The sequence below is a fragment of the Emys orbicularis genome, chromosome 1 (genome assembly GCF_028017835.1).
Source record: "Emys orbicularis isolate rEmyOrb1 chromosome 1, rEmyOrb1.hap1, whole genome shotgun sequence".
NCBI classification, from domain to species: Eukaryota; Metazoa; Chordata; order Testudines; family Emydidae; genus Emys; species Emys orbicularis.
In genome coordinates, this window is record NC_088683.1 from 290,108,665 (window position 1) to 290,124,130 (window position 15,466).

General features: G+C 42.8%; 1 protein-coding gene across 1 annotated transcript in view; it reads right to left on the reverse strand.

The window, feature by feature from the left end:
- PIBF1 (progesterone immunomodulatory binding factor 1) overlaps window positions 1-15,466 on the reverse strand; it is a 208,565-nt gene that overhangs the window by 181,208 nt on the left and 11,891 nt on the right. Inside the window, exons 6-8 of the mRNA XM_065413463.1 lie at window positions 12,002-12,121; window positions 8,207-8,340; window positions 5,294-5,402 (exon numbers count right to left, since the gene is read on the reverse strand). Coding sequence (XP_065269535.1) covers window positions 5,294-5,402; window positions 8,207-8,340; window positions 12,002-12,121 — 363 coding nt within the window. The remainder of the gene's footprint in view (window positions 1-5,293; window positions 5,403-8,206; window positions 8,341-12,001; window positions 12,122-15,466) is intronic.

Here is a 15,466-nt window from a genome sequence, read left to right on the forward strand (position 1 = left end):
AAGGAGCTGAGAATGGAGTACTAGTTCTCAGATTTGGCTAAGAAGTGGTCATCAGAGATTTTAGTCAGAGCGGTTTCAGCTGAGCACAAGGGACAGAAGCTGTACTGGAGCAGGTTTAGGATGGAATTAGAGGAGAGAACACCAGACAGTGATTGTAGACAGTGTCTTCAGTGAGGTTAGAGACCAAAGAGAGATGGAGCCATAATTGGAGAGGTAAATGGAGTCAAGGGTGTTGGGACTTTTTTGTTTTTCAAGATGGGAGAGGCTAAAGCACGCTTGTATTTTGAGAGGAAAAGGCCAGAGTGAGAGATTAAGGAGAAGAACAAGGGAGGGTATGAAAATGGAAGCATCTGTCACCAGTGTCTTAGTTGGTAGAGATGTAGAGAAGGATACTCCATTGCACACCTGAAGAGGGTCTTTCCACAGTCATGGGACCATGACCATCATGTCCATGCAGTGTCTGCTGGGGAGATACTCTAATTTCAACCACCTTTGTATGGAACATAGGTTAAGCCTGACAAACTGTGCAACATGAGTGTATGAGGCCATGTGTCCTATAAATCTCAGATATGTTCTCACTTATGTCCTTGGGTGAGTTTGAAATGGGTTGATGAGATTTTTTTTATTGTTTGGACTGGCTCTTGTGGAAATTAAGCGCCTGCTAACCTGAGTCTAACGTACCCTTATAAACTCTATGCTGTGAATCAGAGTCATTGTGGATTTTTGTCTGTTGATTTTGAGGCTTAGTGAGGCAAAATACAAAACAAAACAAAAACAACTCTTTTGCATTACTTCATTCAAGTCAGTCACCTGTTGCAGTGATCATCCTCATATCAGCCAATTATCAAGGTAAAGATAGACCTGAATTCCTCATCTCCTTAGATGAGCTGCCACTACTGCCAAGCACTTGGTGAAAACCCTCAGTGCCATTAAGAGACCAACAGGCAGGACCCTGAACTGGTAGCGGGATACTCCTACCAGGAATCTGAGTTATTTCATGTGGTATGGATGGGCTGATATATGGAAACAGGAGACTTGCAGGTCAAGAGCCATAAACGAGCCATGAGGCTCTAATGAGGAAATTATGGCAGCTAGAGTCATCATTCTGAACCTGAACTGATGGATGAATTTGAGTGGTGGAAGGTCCGGGATGGGGCATCAACCCCCTTACTTCTTCAGAATAAGAAAGTAATGTGAATAAAAGCCACTCCCCCTGAACTCCAAGGGTACCTTCTCCACTGCTCCCAGTTGTAGAAGGAAGTCTACTCAATCTCTTGAGAGAAGGGTCACTGAAAAGGTACAGGGAAGAGGGGGGCATGAAGGGTGGGCAGAAGGACTGGAATCTTACAATCTCCAGGACTTACCAGTCTAAGGTAATTGCAGCCCAAGGTTCCTGAAAATTAGAGGCAGTTGCCATCTGGGGTGAGGGGTGACAATAATGAAGAAGATACTCACAAGGCCCTATCAGGCTCTTGACACTGATGTCAAACCTATTGCCTGGTGGAAGCCGCAGAGTGTGGGGTAGTACCAGAGGAGCTAGAGCAGGGGTGGGTAAATTTTTTGGCCTGAGGGCCACATCGGGGTTGCAAAATGGTATGGAGGGCCGGGTAGGGAAGGCTGTGCCTCCCCAAACAGCCTGGCCCCCGCCCTCTTCCACTTCTCCCCCCCTTACTGACTCCTCAGAACCCCCGACCCATCCAAAACCCCTGCTCCTTGTCCCCTGACTGCCCCCTCCCGGGACCCCCTTCTCCTGATCTCCCCCCTGGAACCCCACTCCCTATCCACCTCCCCCCCCCCAGCCCCTTTTGGAATGTGGCCCTGCGAACATGGGCGGAGGACTTAGGAGGAGCAGGGGCAGCCGCACAGCTGGAGAGAAGCGACGGTTTCCCCTTCAAAGCGCCGCTTCTCTCCGGCCGTCTGCGCAGCCGCCCGGTGCTCCTCCTGAGTCCTCCGGCCGCGTTCCCCGCACTCCCACCACCCGCACTGCCCGCCTGCTCCCACAGTGCAGCCCCTCCCCCCCTGCGGGGGGTGCGCCAGTACTGAGCTGCCCGAGTGCCCGGCCCTGGGACCCCCTGTTGTTGGGGGGCCCCGTGCCAGAGCACCCTGTGTTCATTTGTAAATCTGCCCCTAAGCCGCACCGCCCAGCCGGAGCCAGCCACGCCACTGCACTGCCGGCACGGTGAGCTGAGGCTGCGGGGGAAGGGCTGGGGCCGGCCGGGAGCTCAGGGGCTGGGCAGGACGGCCCCGCGGGCCGGATGTGGCCCGTGGGTCATAGTTTGCCCACCTCTGAGCTAGAGGGTTGTTTGCAATGGAATCTCCATCTCTTCCTCAGTCTCTCTCTTGTCTGCCCATCACCCAAAGACTACTGGACAAACAGAGAGGGTCAATCAAATCTTGGAGCAGTATCTTCACTGCTTTTTGAATTACCACCAGGATGACTGGTTTCCCCTGCTGTGCCACACCAAATTCACATATAACAATGCAATCCATGCCTCAACTCCACATTGCTCATACTTTGCAAACTATAGCTTTTACCCCTGCTTCCACCCAGACTTGCCCATAAGTTCCCCAATACCGGCCACTGTGGATTCAGCCTCCATCTATATTAGGTGCATCGGGAGCTCAAGTAACACCTGCAGTCTGCCAAAGAAGCCTACAAAACACTAAGCATCCCATATGGCCAGATTGGTCTTGGTCTAAGGTGTGGCTCTCTGCCCAGAACCTTATATCCAGCCACCCACCTGCCAAACTAGACTACCAATGCCTGGGCGCTTTCAAGATTGTAGAATGAGTGACCCAGTGGCTTTCAGGTAATAGCTGCTCGAGTCCCTGAAGATCCACCCCATCTTTTAAATCTCAATTTTAAAGCCCTATACCGAGAACCCATACCCAAACCACTGCAACCAACTCCTCCTCCCACCCTCCCCCTGCGCCATAACATTCCATGAATAGGAGTAGTACTTGGTCCACCAAATCCACTGTCAGTGACTTAGGGGAAGGCTCCAGTATGTGGTGGATGGGGAAGGCTATGGATTGGATGAGCAGTTTGGGAACCGGTAGAGAACACCTACACCCTAGACTTATTACAAGAGTTCTATTGGAAGTACCCTGAGAGCCCAAGTGCTGACTCCCCTAGGAAGCACCCTCAAGTGGAGGGAAGGGTACAGTCAGGAATCAGGGCCTGCACCAGTTTCTGAGCAACCTAACGAGTGCAGTTGGTCATTAGACGGCTGCTTGACTGGCTACACTTCCTGTTTGGCTGGAAGAGTCAGAAGTCCAGCAGCAGCAGTTGTTCAGTAGCTGCTCAAAGCATTCATCCATGGCTGTCATAGCTCCTGCGCCTGTTTATTCTCAGCCTTGCTGATGCCTTGAATCCAGTCTTGCCTCACTCTAGTTAACTTGGTTCTGACTCCGAGCTCCAATTCCTGGCTACCAACTCCCGCTCCAACCACTAGGCCTGACTCCCGCTCAAACCACTAGACCTGACTGGCCACATTCCGGTCATGTGACACAATGTATGACAGAGAAGTGAATCCTTCAAGGAGTGAAGGTCCTCATCTGTTCCATTTCTAAACAAGTTGTTACACTCAAACGGGTGATGATCTGGTGTTTTCTGTACCTCCAAGAGGATCCCCAAGGACTGAGGGCATGACTTCCTCATGACTACTGCAGTGGCCACTGTGTACAATGCAGTTTTAAATGCATCCAGCATAGCCTGTAGTGATTTGCAGAAAATAAACTATAAATCTGTCATGGCAGAAGGAATCTCCTTCTGGTGTTCTTAAATTGAGACAACATGGTTCAGTTTAAGAAATGGTATTAAGAAAGGAAGGCCTAATAGTTAGCCATCCTTATCTGGAGAGTGTATTCACTAGCTAAAGAGATCCAATTTCTTTGGGTGTTTTTCTCTCAGTGTGAATTTATGAGGTCCTCAATGTTTTGATCTTTCCTGAACTGCTGCCACAAAAGAACCCCATGTCAGATGCAAATAAAAATAAACAGTCAAATCCCTTAGCAGAGACCTGATATCTCCTTAGTTCTTTTTTTGATGTGGCCAAGATGAATGGAGTTTTGTGCAAGACAGTCTTTTGTAGGCTCCAGTAGACCATCATTAATGTGCAGGGCAAGCCTCTTTGGAGTGAAAGGATATAGCAATGGAGGAAAAGTACACCTCCTCTGAGTTGATTCTGAAGTTGGTGGTTTGGCTATCACCAGCCTTACTCTTTCCAAGAAAGGTGACTATGTTATTGGGACCTCTACCAAGTCACAGTGAATGGCTTAGGTGCAAAGACAGACAGTGCCCAGGTAGCGGGTATCACAAAGGTAGTCAGTATCGAATGGAAGGTGCTGTGGCTGTTTTCACAGAATCATTCTGTGACAAGGTTCGAGGTACCCAGGTTAGCATGCTCCACTTATTCAGAGGGTATTGTATGTGCTGACTTGGAAGATGGTGATCCTTCGGTCTCAATCTGTCATGTGCCAGGGATGGTGACATGAATCTGGGCTCATCTTTGGAACAGTGCTCCTTTCGGCCCCTACCAGACATTGATGCCAATGTAGTGGTCCAAACAAGGCCTCTGAGTGAATGTGGCTTGGGAGCTAGTAGGGGAATCATGGCTCAATGGGACCTTAACAGAGAGGCAGATCTGATGTCTAAAGGCCTGGCTGTAGCTCTGCTCAGTATATGAGGATGCTTGTATTGATTGCCACAGCAGGAATATTTCCAGACGTATTCCCTCGCTCTGAACGTATTTGGAGAATGAACAAGATAGAACATTGCTCAAGGACATGTCCTTCTCCAAGACAGAGCGAGCACTGTGAGTGTCTGTTGTTAACAGACATCACAGAATCATATGAGGAACATGTCTTAAACCCCAGTGACATGGCTTCTACTATAATGCTAGCATCCCCTATACAAAGGGGTGGGTGGGATTTCTAGGCTAAGTGAAACTTAATTATATCTTTATCTATTTGACAGGAGAATAAAAAAGAAAAAACTATATTAACAATACCAGCAATGATAACTATACTAAATAATATACACAAGGCTAAGGAAAATTTCACTGATTAAATGGAAACTGCATGGGGTTCCCTTTCACTGCCATTGGCTGTAACAGCTAGGAACTGAGGAGCGTTTGGGCCCACTCCATCCTTTATGTCCTCAGGTGGGAGAGCATAAAGGTATGTAGTGTGCAGGCGTGGCCCCAATGGACACTACTTTTAAAAATAATCCTACTTCACACACCAGGAATAGAATCCATGCAGACAATCACTCAAAGAAATACAAGTTTACCTCTTTTGATAAGTCATTTCTTTCTTTGGCTTGTGCTTTGTGCGACACTTCTAATATTTCATATTTTCTTCTGAGCTCTGACAATTCATGTTCAAATGCATCTCGTTCACTATTAAAGCAAAACCAAAATATTATGAAATTCATTCAGTGAAATGAAATAAGTCCTCAAACCTCATGTATCTCTTTAATTTCATCCATCCTCTGTGTTCATCTAACATTGGCATCTCTTTCCCTTCATTCAATGTAGCCACTATTAGTGCAAGTCCTTCACTTCTGCATTTCCTGTTATCTGGAACTGCTTTCTTGTGCCATTTCACCTTATTACTATTCAACTTTCAACTATTTTCATATTTCTCATCTGAAAACATATCTAGCTGGTCTACACTACATTTCTCTTCTCGCTCTGCTTTTGTATTTCTCAAATTTAACTTTGGGCCATATTATTGTCTCCTTTTAACAATGGACAATGCTAAAGTGTCTATGCCTATTCTTTAAATCTGTCAGAAGACTTTGATACCACTGACCACGACATTTGGTTGACTCTTTTGCAGACAGTTGCAGGAGTGAATGAAAATGCTTGAGTGACTTCATCCCCATCTTTCTGAGAGAACCCAAAGGATTGTTGTGAACAATTGTTCCTCTGTCCTGAAGGTTCTCTCTTCTAAAGTGGTACATGGAGCTATATCAGGGATCGGCAACCTGTGGCACACGGCTCGCCAGGGTAAGCACCCTGGCGGGCCAGGCTGATTTGTTTACCTGCCGCGTCCGCAGGTTCGGCCGATCACGGCTCCCACTGGCCGCGGTTCGCCACTCCAGGCCAATGGGGGCTGCAGGAAGCAGCGCGGGCTGAGGGATTTGCTGGCCGCCGCTTCGCGCAGTCCCCATTGGCCTGGGACAGCGAACCGTGGCCAGTGGGAGCCACGATCGGCCAAACCTGTGGACGCGGCAGGTAAACAAACCGACCAGGCCCGCCAGGGTGCTTACCTGGCGAGCCGCATGCCAAAGGTTGCTGATCCCTGAGCTATATCATCCTCTTGTTCAACATACGTATGATATTGCTGGGAAAGTTAGTGAGGAGAAATGGGTTATAATGCATTCAGCATGCCTATGATTCTCCAGGTCTACATCTCTATAATATCTGACCCAGTCAGAGCAGTGGAACAAGTTATTCAGTGCCAGCTTGGGGCTGGGATGAAAACTAGCCAACTGTAATGTAACCCAAACAAGACTGACATAATGTTGGCAAATAGGGTAAGGAGCCAGAAGACTTGGCAAAACTCCGAGGGAGTGCAACCACTTTGTAAAACTGATGTTCAATGTGGACACACAGTTAGATCATGTGCTATTTCTGGATTCCCGGGCAGTACCCACGCGCAAGAGTACTTTTTTTTTTTACCATCTGCACTTAGCAAGATAACTGCAACCTACTCTCCCAAATGGAAACTTTGCCACAATTATTTACACCTTTGTCACCTTAAGATTAGATTGCTATAATGCACTCTGCATAGGGCTACACTCTAAAACTTTTCAGAAGCTGAAGCTAGTGAAAAATGATGCGACTTGCTTATTAAATGGAGTTGGATATTGGAAGCACTTTAGATCAGTGATCCATGACATATATTGATTTCCAATGAACTTTCAGGTAGAATGCAAACTGCTGGTTTTAACTTATAAGCCACGAATGGCTCAAAACCTGGCTATCGGAGAGATCAACTCTCTCAATGACATATTGCCACACTTAAGATCAGCAGAGGTGCCTGATCTTGCTCAATGTAAACAAGACAAGAGGGGGGTTGATGGCAAGTTGTTTTTTCTGTATGGAGTCCTCAGTGTTGGAACTTAAGCCCCCACTGATCTGCCAGAGGCCAGATTTATTAACCTTCTGGACACAGCAAAGCTCATCTGTGGGCTGGGCTGAAATACATATATTTTTGCATTATTTTGCAACTGTAATTTACAGGATAGGCACTCACAGCATAAAACGAACAAACACCAGTAGTTACATTTTAAAAATAAGGGGAAAAATAGCTTCCTGAGGTAACTATAAGGATCCTTTCACAATGAACCTTTTAAATCTGTGCTCACAACGGAACCCGCAGGGGAACTCTGTTTCCAAATCTGTGGATCCCCAGGACTGCCCCTTTGCATTGCTTTGCGGGCATCTCTCCCTCTAGCAGCATGAAGGGGAGCACAAAGCCCTTTATTACTTAACTCTGTGAAGCATTTTGGGACACAGCTGTATTCTATTAAACTAATATTAATATTTGTTTAGCTGAAATGCAATAAAACGAACCCAGTATGCTATGCAACACTAACTATATGGATTAAAGGAAATTAGGAAGGGTTCTATCATGTCTTCAATAAATAGGAAAGAATCATGGGCCAAAATTTTCTAACTCGGATGCCTAAAGCTAGGTTCCTAAAAAAATCTTATTTTGGTAGAAGCAGACTGATTTTTACAGGCGGGCCAGGCAACCCCAGATCCCAATGAAGACGACAAGAGCTGCACATGCTGAATATTTTGGAAAAGTCAGAACACTTGAATAAACAGACCATTTCTGTTTAAGTAGTCTAATTTTCCAAAACATTCAGCACCTGCAGCTCTTTTCTTCACTGGGAACGGGTTGCTTAGCCCGCCTGAAAAATCAGGCCACTTCAACTTTAGGCACCTAGCTTCAGGCAACCAGGTTTGAAAATGTTGTTCAGTGTTTCTTGCGGAATCAGACATCGCCATAAGCTGAACAATTTACTTATCAAGTTGAGGAATAATTTATCCACAATATATTTGTGAGCAGGCATGAGTCAAAAAACAAAATGGAGTTCACATTAAGGGCTATCACCTTGATTAACAAAAATATTGACATAATTTTCTATTAATATCATTGAGCATATGTACTCTGGAGATACACTGACCGTTTTACTTTATCATAGTTCTCCTGCCTGTAGTCACCTTGCTGAATCATCTGTTTGGTATCTGCTAGTTCCAGTGTCAAACGTTGACATCTAACTTCTAGCTCTGAACGACTTCTTCGCTCATCTTCATAGCTCTATAAGTAAAAACACGTTTTAAAATAATCAAAGCTCCGTTGATATTTACTTGACTTAATGATGTGGTAACTGTGAGAATAAAACCAAAAAAGACTTTTTGCATTATGTGTAGTCTAGCTTTGTGTGTCTGAATGATGGGGCTTCCACCTCTTCTCTTGGCAGACTACATCACAACCTAATAGATCTTTCACTGTCAAGAAATATTGAGCTATATATATTTGGCCTACTTTTTCCTCTTCTTATTTTAATTAGTTGATTAACGTGGCTACTTTCTCACTCACGTTCTTCCCTGTTAGGTTTCATAGATTCATAGCATTTAAAGTCAGAGGGACCTTTAGATCATCTAGTCTGATCTCCTGTGTATCACAGGCCATTAAATTTCACACCAATAACTTGGTCTGCCTAAAGCATAACTTCCTGAATGGTATTTCTAAGAGCCTTTATTCCTCTTAATCCTTTTGTCAATATTCATTCTGCACTTTTCCTGATCTTGTTTTTTCTTAGCCCTTTAGAATACGATATATGGTAACACACTGGTAGTCAGCAGATCACTAAATTAATCTTAAACTTCTTGCCTGAAACTCAATATGTAGATCCTAAATGTTTCCATGAATCAAATAGTGCATGTCAGCCCTAGCTTCATTAAGCCACCTATTGCACTATATCACGGTTCATAACATGTTTTTGTGGAACTTGCTTCATTTATAGGAAAGCATGAATACAGAATACATGCTACAGATTATCTAACCTGACTCACAGACAGCTACCAAATTTAAGAACATTCAATATTTATAGCTAGTCATATCAGAATTGCTCAGGGGGAAATCCTTTTTCTTGTGACATTCCACTGTTTGATCTTTTGTCCTGTCAATATTTAACTTATCTGGCATTCAATCTCACCAGCCAGCTGCCTTACAATTTAAATATGGTGATGTGGGTACAGGCTGTAAAATACAACATTCCTGATTCAACATAGACAGGATGCTGCTTTCTAATTACTGGCATAAAAGGAAAAACAATACATTTCAAATCCCTGGGATGGTCAGTCAATAGATAGATGCTGCCACCATGTGGTGAGTGGAAAACAAATCTAAGACGATAAAGCTTAAACTGATTACATCTGTTTTAATATGACTGCAGTTATTGTAAAATATCCCATTTTTAGCAGCATTCATCTGAAATTGGATTACCTTTCAGAATTTTAACTGTATTAAAAAAAGGGGATAATTTATTTCTAAGTAACAGAATGGGTTAACATATTGGGGAAGAGCTTTCAAATTATGATTTCAGCACAAACAAAACATGTTTGGTTGTCACCGCCTCTTATCCAACTAACATTTGTCTCCATCATAAAATCATCATTCTTAGACCTGAGAAGGGGTGCAAATTCCAAATTCATGGGTGATGTATATTCAGGTCAGATTTAAGGTGGTCAGAAAACAAGTGATTGTGAAATCTGTCCCAATCTGGCATTTACTGCACATAAAATGAGTATAAGGATGTAGAAAAGGAAAAACCAAGTAACAGGGGGATGCAACTTAAACTTTTAACTTTATCATTCTTATCCCTTTATGGCAATATTTAATTCACAGTTGAATTTGCCCCCATAAGTGGCAGTGTCTGTTCAAATCAGGCCTTGGACTGAAACAGTATGATTCATACAGATCATGACTGAGGTTAAATGTATGAAATTAACTCCAATTTCTGTAACTGCTAAATTTCCTCCATAATTTAAACAAAGATTGAACTGCTGGTTTATAATGTGCCTAGTTAAACTAGAAGGAGAGAAAATATTTTACAGACAGCAGAACCTTAAGAGACGTTTTTTATTTGCACAGGTATAGTATCTAAAGACAGGAGAAAGTTAAACTATGGAAGCAATACTAAATGATCATGAAAGGCATTATTTCACTTTTGTTTTAAGTTAAAAATTTACTAAAGAAATAGAATTAAGTCAAAGGAGTGAGATAAGGGTGTTCAGCATTTCACAGGATAAGGCCCGTAACTGGATATCATTATAAAAGTTTTAGTCTCTCCCTTGTCTCAAGGGTGTTTTAAACACTACTACATTTAAGTACCTACACCTATAAAAAAATGAATATATTAAGTACACAGTGATGGATGTTCTTTAAGGAGAAAAGCAGGCGGTTGCATTTTTTGAAGGGGAGGGAAGGTGAAGTAAGAGGGGGTAGAGAAATGCTGTGCATGCACAATACATTGTTATTTTCAAATCTCTTTAGAGTAATTTAAAAGACAAAGTTCATCAAACAAGGTAGAAAAAACACTGGTTCACATGTCTATATCGCTGAAATTTTAAAATCAATAATTTACAAGTTAGCCAAGTACAAAAGCCATTTTTAATGTCCATTTATAAAATAAAATAAGACATTGTGATAACTCAAGAACAGACAGTGCTTTAATTTTCCCAAAACACACACTTATAGGCTGAGCCAACCATGAAAAGTTTCAGGGGGAAAAGGTAAAATGAGTCAGCCAAAGCAACTATTATCAAGGATTTGGAAAAGAAAATGTGTTGTCGCAACCTTAACTACAGCGATGCAATTATCTTAATTACAGCTCTGTGCACAACAGTGTAAATCTTAGATGTATTCTTTAAAAAGAAATTTTATGATATTGAGCGCAGCCAATGTTTCAATATACACCTCTATCCCGATAGAACGCGACCTGATATAACACGAATTCGGATATAACGTGGTAAAGCAGCGGGGAGCCCCGGGCCCTTTAAAGCACCACCTGAGCCCCGCTGCTTTACCGCATTATATCCGAATTCGTGTGGAGCCCCAGGCCCTTTAAATCCCCGCCTGAGCCCCGCTGCCAGAGCTCCGGCAGTGATTTAAAGGGCCTGGGGCTCCCTGCAGCGGCTGGAGCACCGGGCCCTTTAAATCACTGCCGGGGAAGCCAGTCCAGTCCGGCACGGCGCCGGTACGCTGCACCGGACCGAACCCAATATAATGTGGTCTCACCTATAACGCGGTGAGATTTTTTGGCTCCCGAGGACCGCGTTATATCGGGGTAGAGGTGTACTTTGGGGGGGGGGGGGGGAAGATATTTCTGCTTTTTTTGTGTCTCTTCCCCTTCTTTACTAGAAGAAAGACAACATGATTTAAAGTAAATTTGAATAACTTATTCCTTAATTGTAGTCAGTCTTTTATTTGTGGCATCACAATTAATTGCTATGGGGTCCAGTTTGAGATCATAAAGATTATTATTTCAGTTGTGGAACAAATAGCAAGAGCAGGTGAACATCAAAGCACCGCAATCCTGTTTTCAAGTCTTTAGCAATAAATAAATAGGGAAAGAATAAAACCAAGGAAATTTAAAAAATAAATAAAAAGAGATAAATGTGACAGTACAGCAGATGTGTTTCCAAACAGAATATCTGTCAAAGTTTTCTAAATTTTTATTAAATATGCACCCGATGACAGAGATACAGATTTTCATTATTAGTACAAATATTAAGCAAATCAATATTGTGAGAAAACAACTGCTTTGCAAGTATTAAAAAAATTAATGACCCACTATTAAACCTCTAGTCTCCTACCTGACCTGAAAGGTAACTGGAATGGAAATGTACCCACTTAACAGAACAGGGTTATTTTACTACTCATTTTCATAGCTGGGTTACTAAAGCATACAAACCTCCATCACACACTTTAACTGGGACTTGTAATAACTTAGGTCTTCTGATAGGCTGTCTTTTTTCATCTGTAGTTCATTTACTTCTTTTCTTAATGGATGGACTACTTCATAGAATCGAATCTAGAAAAGAAAGCAAACACCACTGTCACTCCTCAAAAATGCAGATATTAAACACCCTCGAAATTAGGAAAAAAACAATAAATTCTAGTAAGAGAACAATTAAAACATTTTATGCCACTAACTTAAAAATCTCATATTTGTTTTACAGAAAAGTTAATACTTTCTATTAACACATACATTACTTACTACACAACTTTTTACATGTACTACTCTATTATACTGGGCTGATCTACACTAACGCTGTAAGTCAATCTAAGTTACGCTATTTCAGCTACGTAAGTTATGTAACTGAAGTCGATGTAACTTAGCACAGTGTAGACACCACTGTAAGTCAACCTATGTCGACGGGAGACACTCTCCTGTTGACATAGCTTTCGCCTCTCGGGGAGGTGGAGTACAGACTTCAATGGGAGAGTACTCTCCCATCGACTTAGTGTATGTTCACCAAACCCATTAAATCAACACTGCTGCATTGACGCATTGTAGACATGGCCACTGTTTGTATTCAATAGTCTTTCAGACTCAAATTTTGGTCCTTGTTTTTATTCTTTCCACACTAAGCATTCATACTAATTAGTTGCAACAGAGTAGAGTACCACAATAGTAGCTTCTCTTACTCCATTTTATGTTCATTCAACCATTAAACACGCAACTAACATAAAGCAGTTGATGTGGCTCATGATCCTCACATATTCCCTTCATACTTCTAAAAATTATCTCACCAAGTTTAAAATCAACATTACCCCTTTCTCCCCCCACCATTTCTGAACAGAAATATTTTTATTCATCATGCCAGGTGAAGCCAATGAGGATCAAAATCATAATCCCTGTCAGTCAGACATAATCACCAACACTACTAAAAGCACTATTTTGTAGATGTATAGATGGGATATGAATTATCCTCCATTTCCTTCTGCTGCAAGTGTGAGAGAAAGAAAGAGGAGGGCGACCAGTCACTGGGATGTTTATTGAAAGAAGTTCCAAAGTAAAATATTGACTCCCAAAATGTTGATGCTTACCTATTTAAATTTGAGAAAAGAAAGAAAAAGGGAAATTCAGCTACCAAAGAAATAAGAATTCCAGTGGGCTCTACTTTAGAATGAGCATTGTCAAGCATTTATAAGTAATTCTTCCAATCATCGTGATGAGATCTCTTTTTTCCAGCTTCTCATTTATAACAGGTACAAGATTAATTATACCCTGTAGTTTGTATTCTGACAAACACTTGCTTCTATGGTGAACGGCCTTACCAGTGATCCCGTTATAAAATTTATTTTCAAAGATTTCTTACAGCAGGCTTTAAAAGCCCTTACTGAAAGGGCTTTAGCCTAAGTCAACTAGGCCTTTTAAAAAATCAAACAAAATATATTTTAAAAAATGCACAAATCTGTGCATTATATATATATATATGTTTTTCTATATCAATACTCTTGGGATCATAACTATGTGGTTTGAAAAAGCTACAAATTAAATATAGAGAATGGTGGAATGCACTATTTGCTTATGCAGTGGCACACCATACGTATACACGCACACACACAGGTTGGCACCACAGTTATTTAACTATCCACCTTCAGTCAAACTTTATTTCTCCCCTACATTTTGAATGCTTTGAAAGAGATCATTTCATCTATCACCTTCGAAGTCCTGAAGTTCTTTATATATTATACATACACACACATTTTTTATATGTGAATATATTGTGACAGACCCAGACCAGTGCGGTACAGGAGTCTGGTAGAGGGCAAATATACTGGTCACTGGATGAGTAGTTTTCTGTTCCCTGAGTGACCAGAGCTGCACTAGAGTAATCAGAAACCTGCTAGAACCAATTAAGACAGGCAGGATAATTAAGACACCTGGAGCCAATTAAGAAACTGCTAGAATCAATTAGGACAAGCTAGCTAATCAGGGCACCTGAGTTTAAAAGGGAACTCACTTCAGTTTGTGGTGTGCATGCGAGGAGCTGGGAGCAAGAGGCACCAGGAGCAGAGAGTGAGAAGACATATTGCTGGAAGACTGAGGAGTACAAGCATTATCAAACACCAGGAGAAAGGTTTTGTGGTGAGGATAAAGAAGGTGTTGGGAGGAGGCCGTGGGAAAGTAGCCCAGGGAGTTGTAGCTGTTGCGCAGCTGTACCAAGAGGCACTCTAGACAGCTGCAGTCCACAGGGCCCTGGGCTGGAACCCGGAGTAGAGGGCGGGCCTGGGTTCCCCCCAAACCTCCCAACTCCTGATCAGACACAGGAGGAATTGACCTGGACTGTGGCTTCTACCAGAGGGGAAGGTCTCTGGGCTGTTTCCCGACCCACATGGTGAATCTGTGAAGCGAGCAAATCTGCTAATAAGCGCAGGACCCACCAAGGTAGAGGAGGAACTTTGTCACAATATATAAAATCTGTGAATAGATTATTTTTTTTTTATTTTTTTTTTTTTTAAACAAGTCCAACTTTGGAATTATGTCTAATTATCAACAAACAAGTGGGGATTAAAACATGCCTGTATTTTTATTTAAGTCCTCCATGTGATGGTACATTATAGTGTCATTAGAGCCATTCCATTGCAGACTAGAACTGTCCTCCTTGGGTCAAGTAAGTCACATTTATTTATTATATTCCTTTTACCTTGTGAAGGTAAACAAGGCTAAATTCAAAAAGGAACTCAGGCACTTAACTGCCACTTTGGCACCTAAATCTGAGACTCAGCCATGTCGCTAAAAGCTGCAAAGTGTAGACAAAGCCATAGGCAGCTACTGATATTCACAAAATTCCTGCTCAAATGCCTCCTAACCCCACAGGTGCCTAAACTTGTTTGGTGCCTACATTTTTGCAAAAAAAGTTCCCTGGGTACCAATGTTTCTGCCTTTAGGCGTGCACACTGCAGCCTCGCTTCAGGTGGCTGGCTGCCTAAGCCTCAGAGCAAGTCACAAACTGGGGGAAGATCAGCCGAAGAATGCCTAACTTGCATGTAGGACTCAATCCAGTAGGCATGCTCAGAGGCAGTCTCGCTCCACATGCAACAAGAGAAGAAGGAGGAGGCACTCCCTCATAACTTTTAGCCTAGTGGTTCGGGTACTCACCCAGGATGTGGTTCAGGCCAGCCCCCTGATGATGAGAAAAACGGATTTGAACAGGAGTCTGCCACTTCTCAGGTGAGTGCCCTAACCACTGGGTTATGAGATATTCTCATGTGAGGCTCCCTTAGTCTCTACTCTTGAAACTGTTCCACTGTGTATAACTACTTAATCATTGAGGCAGAGAGTGTGAGAATGACTTTAGCCTGGTAGGAAGGGCACTCACCTGGGAGGTGGGAAACATAAGAACGGCCGTACGGGGTCAGACCAAAG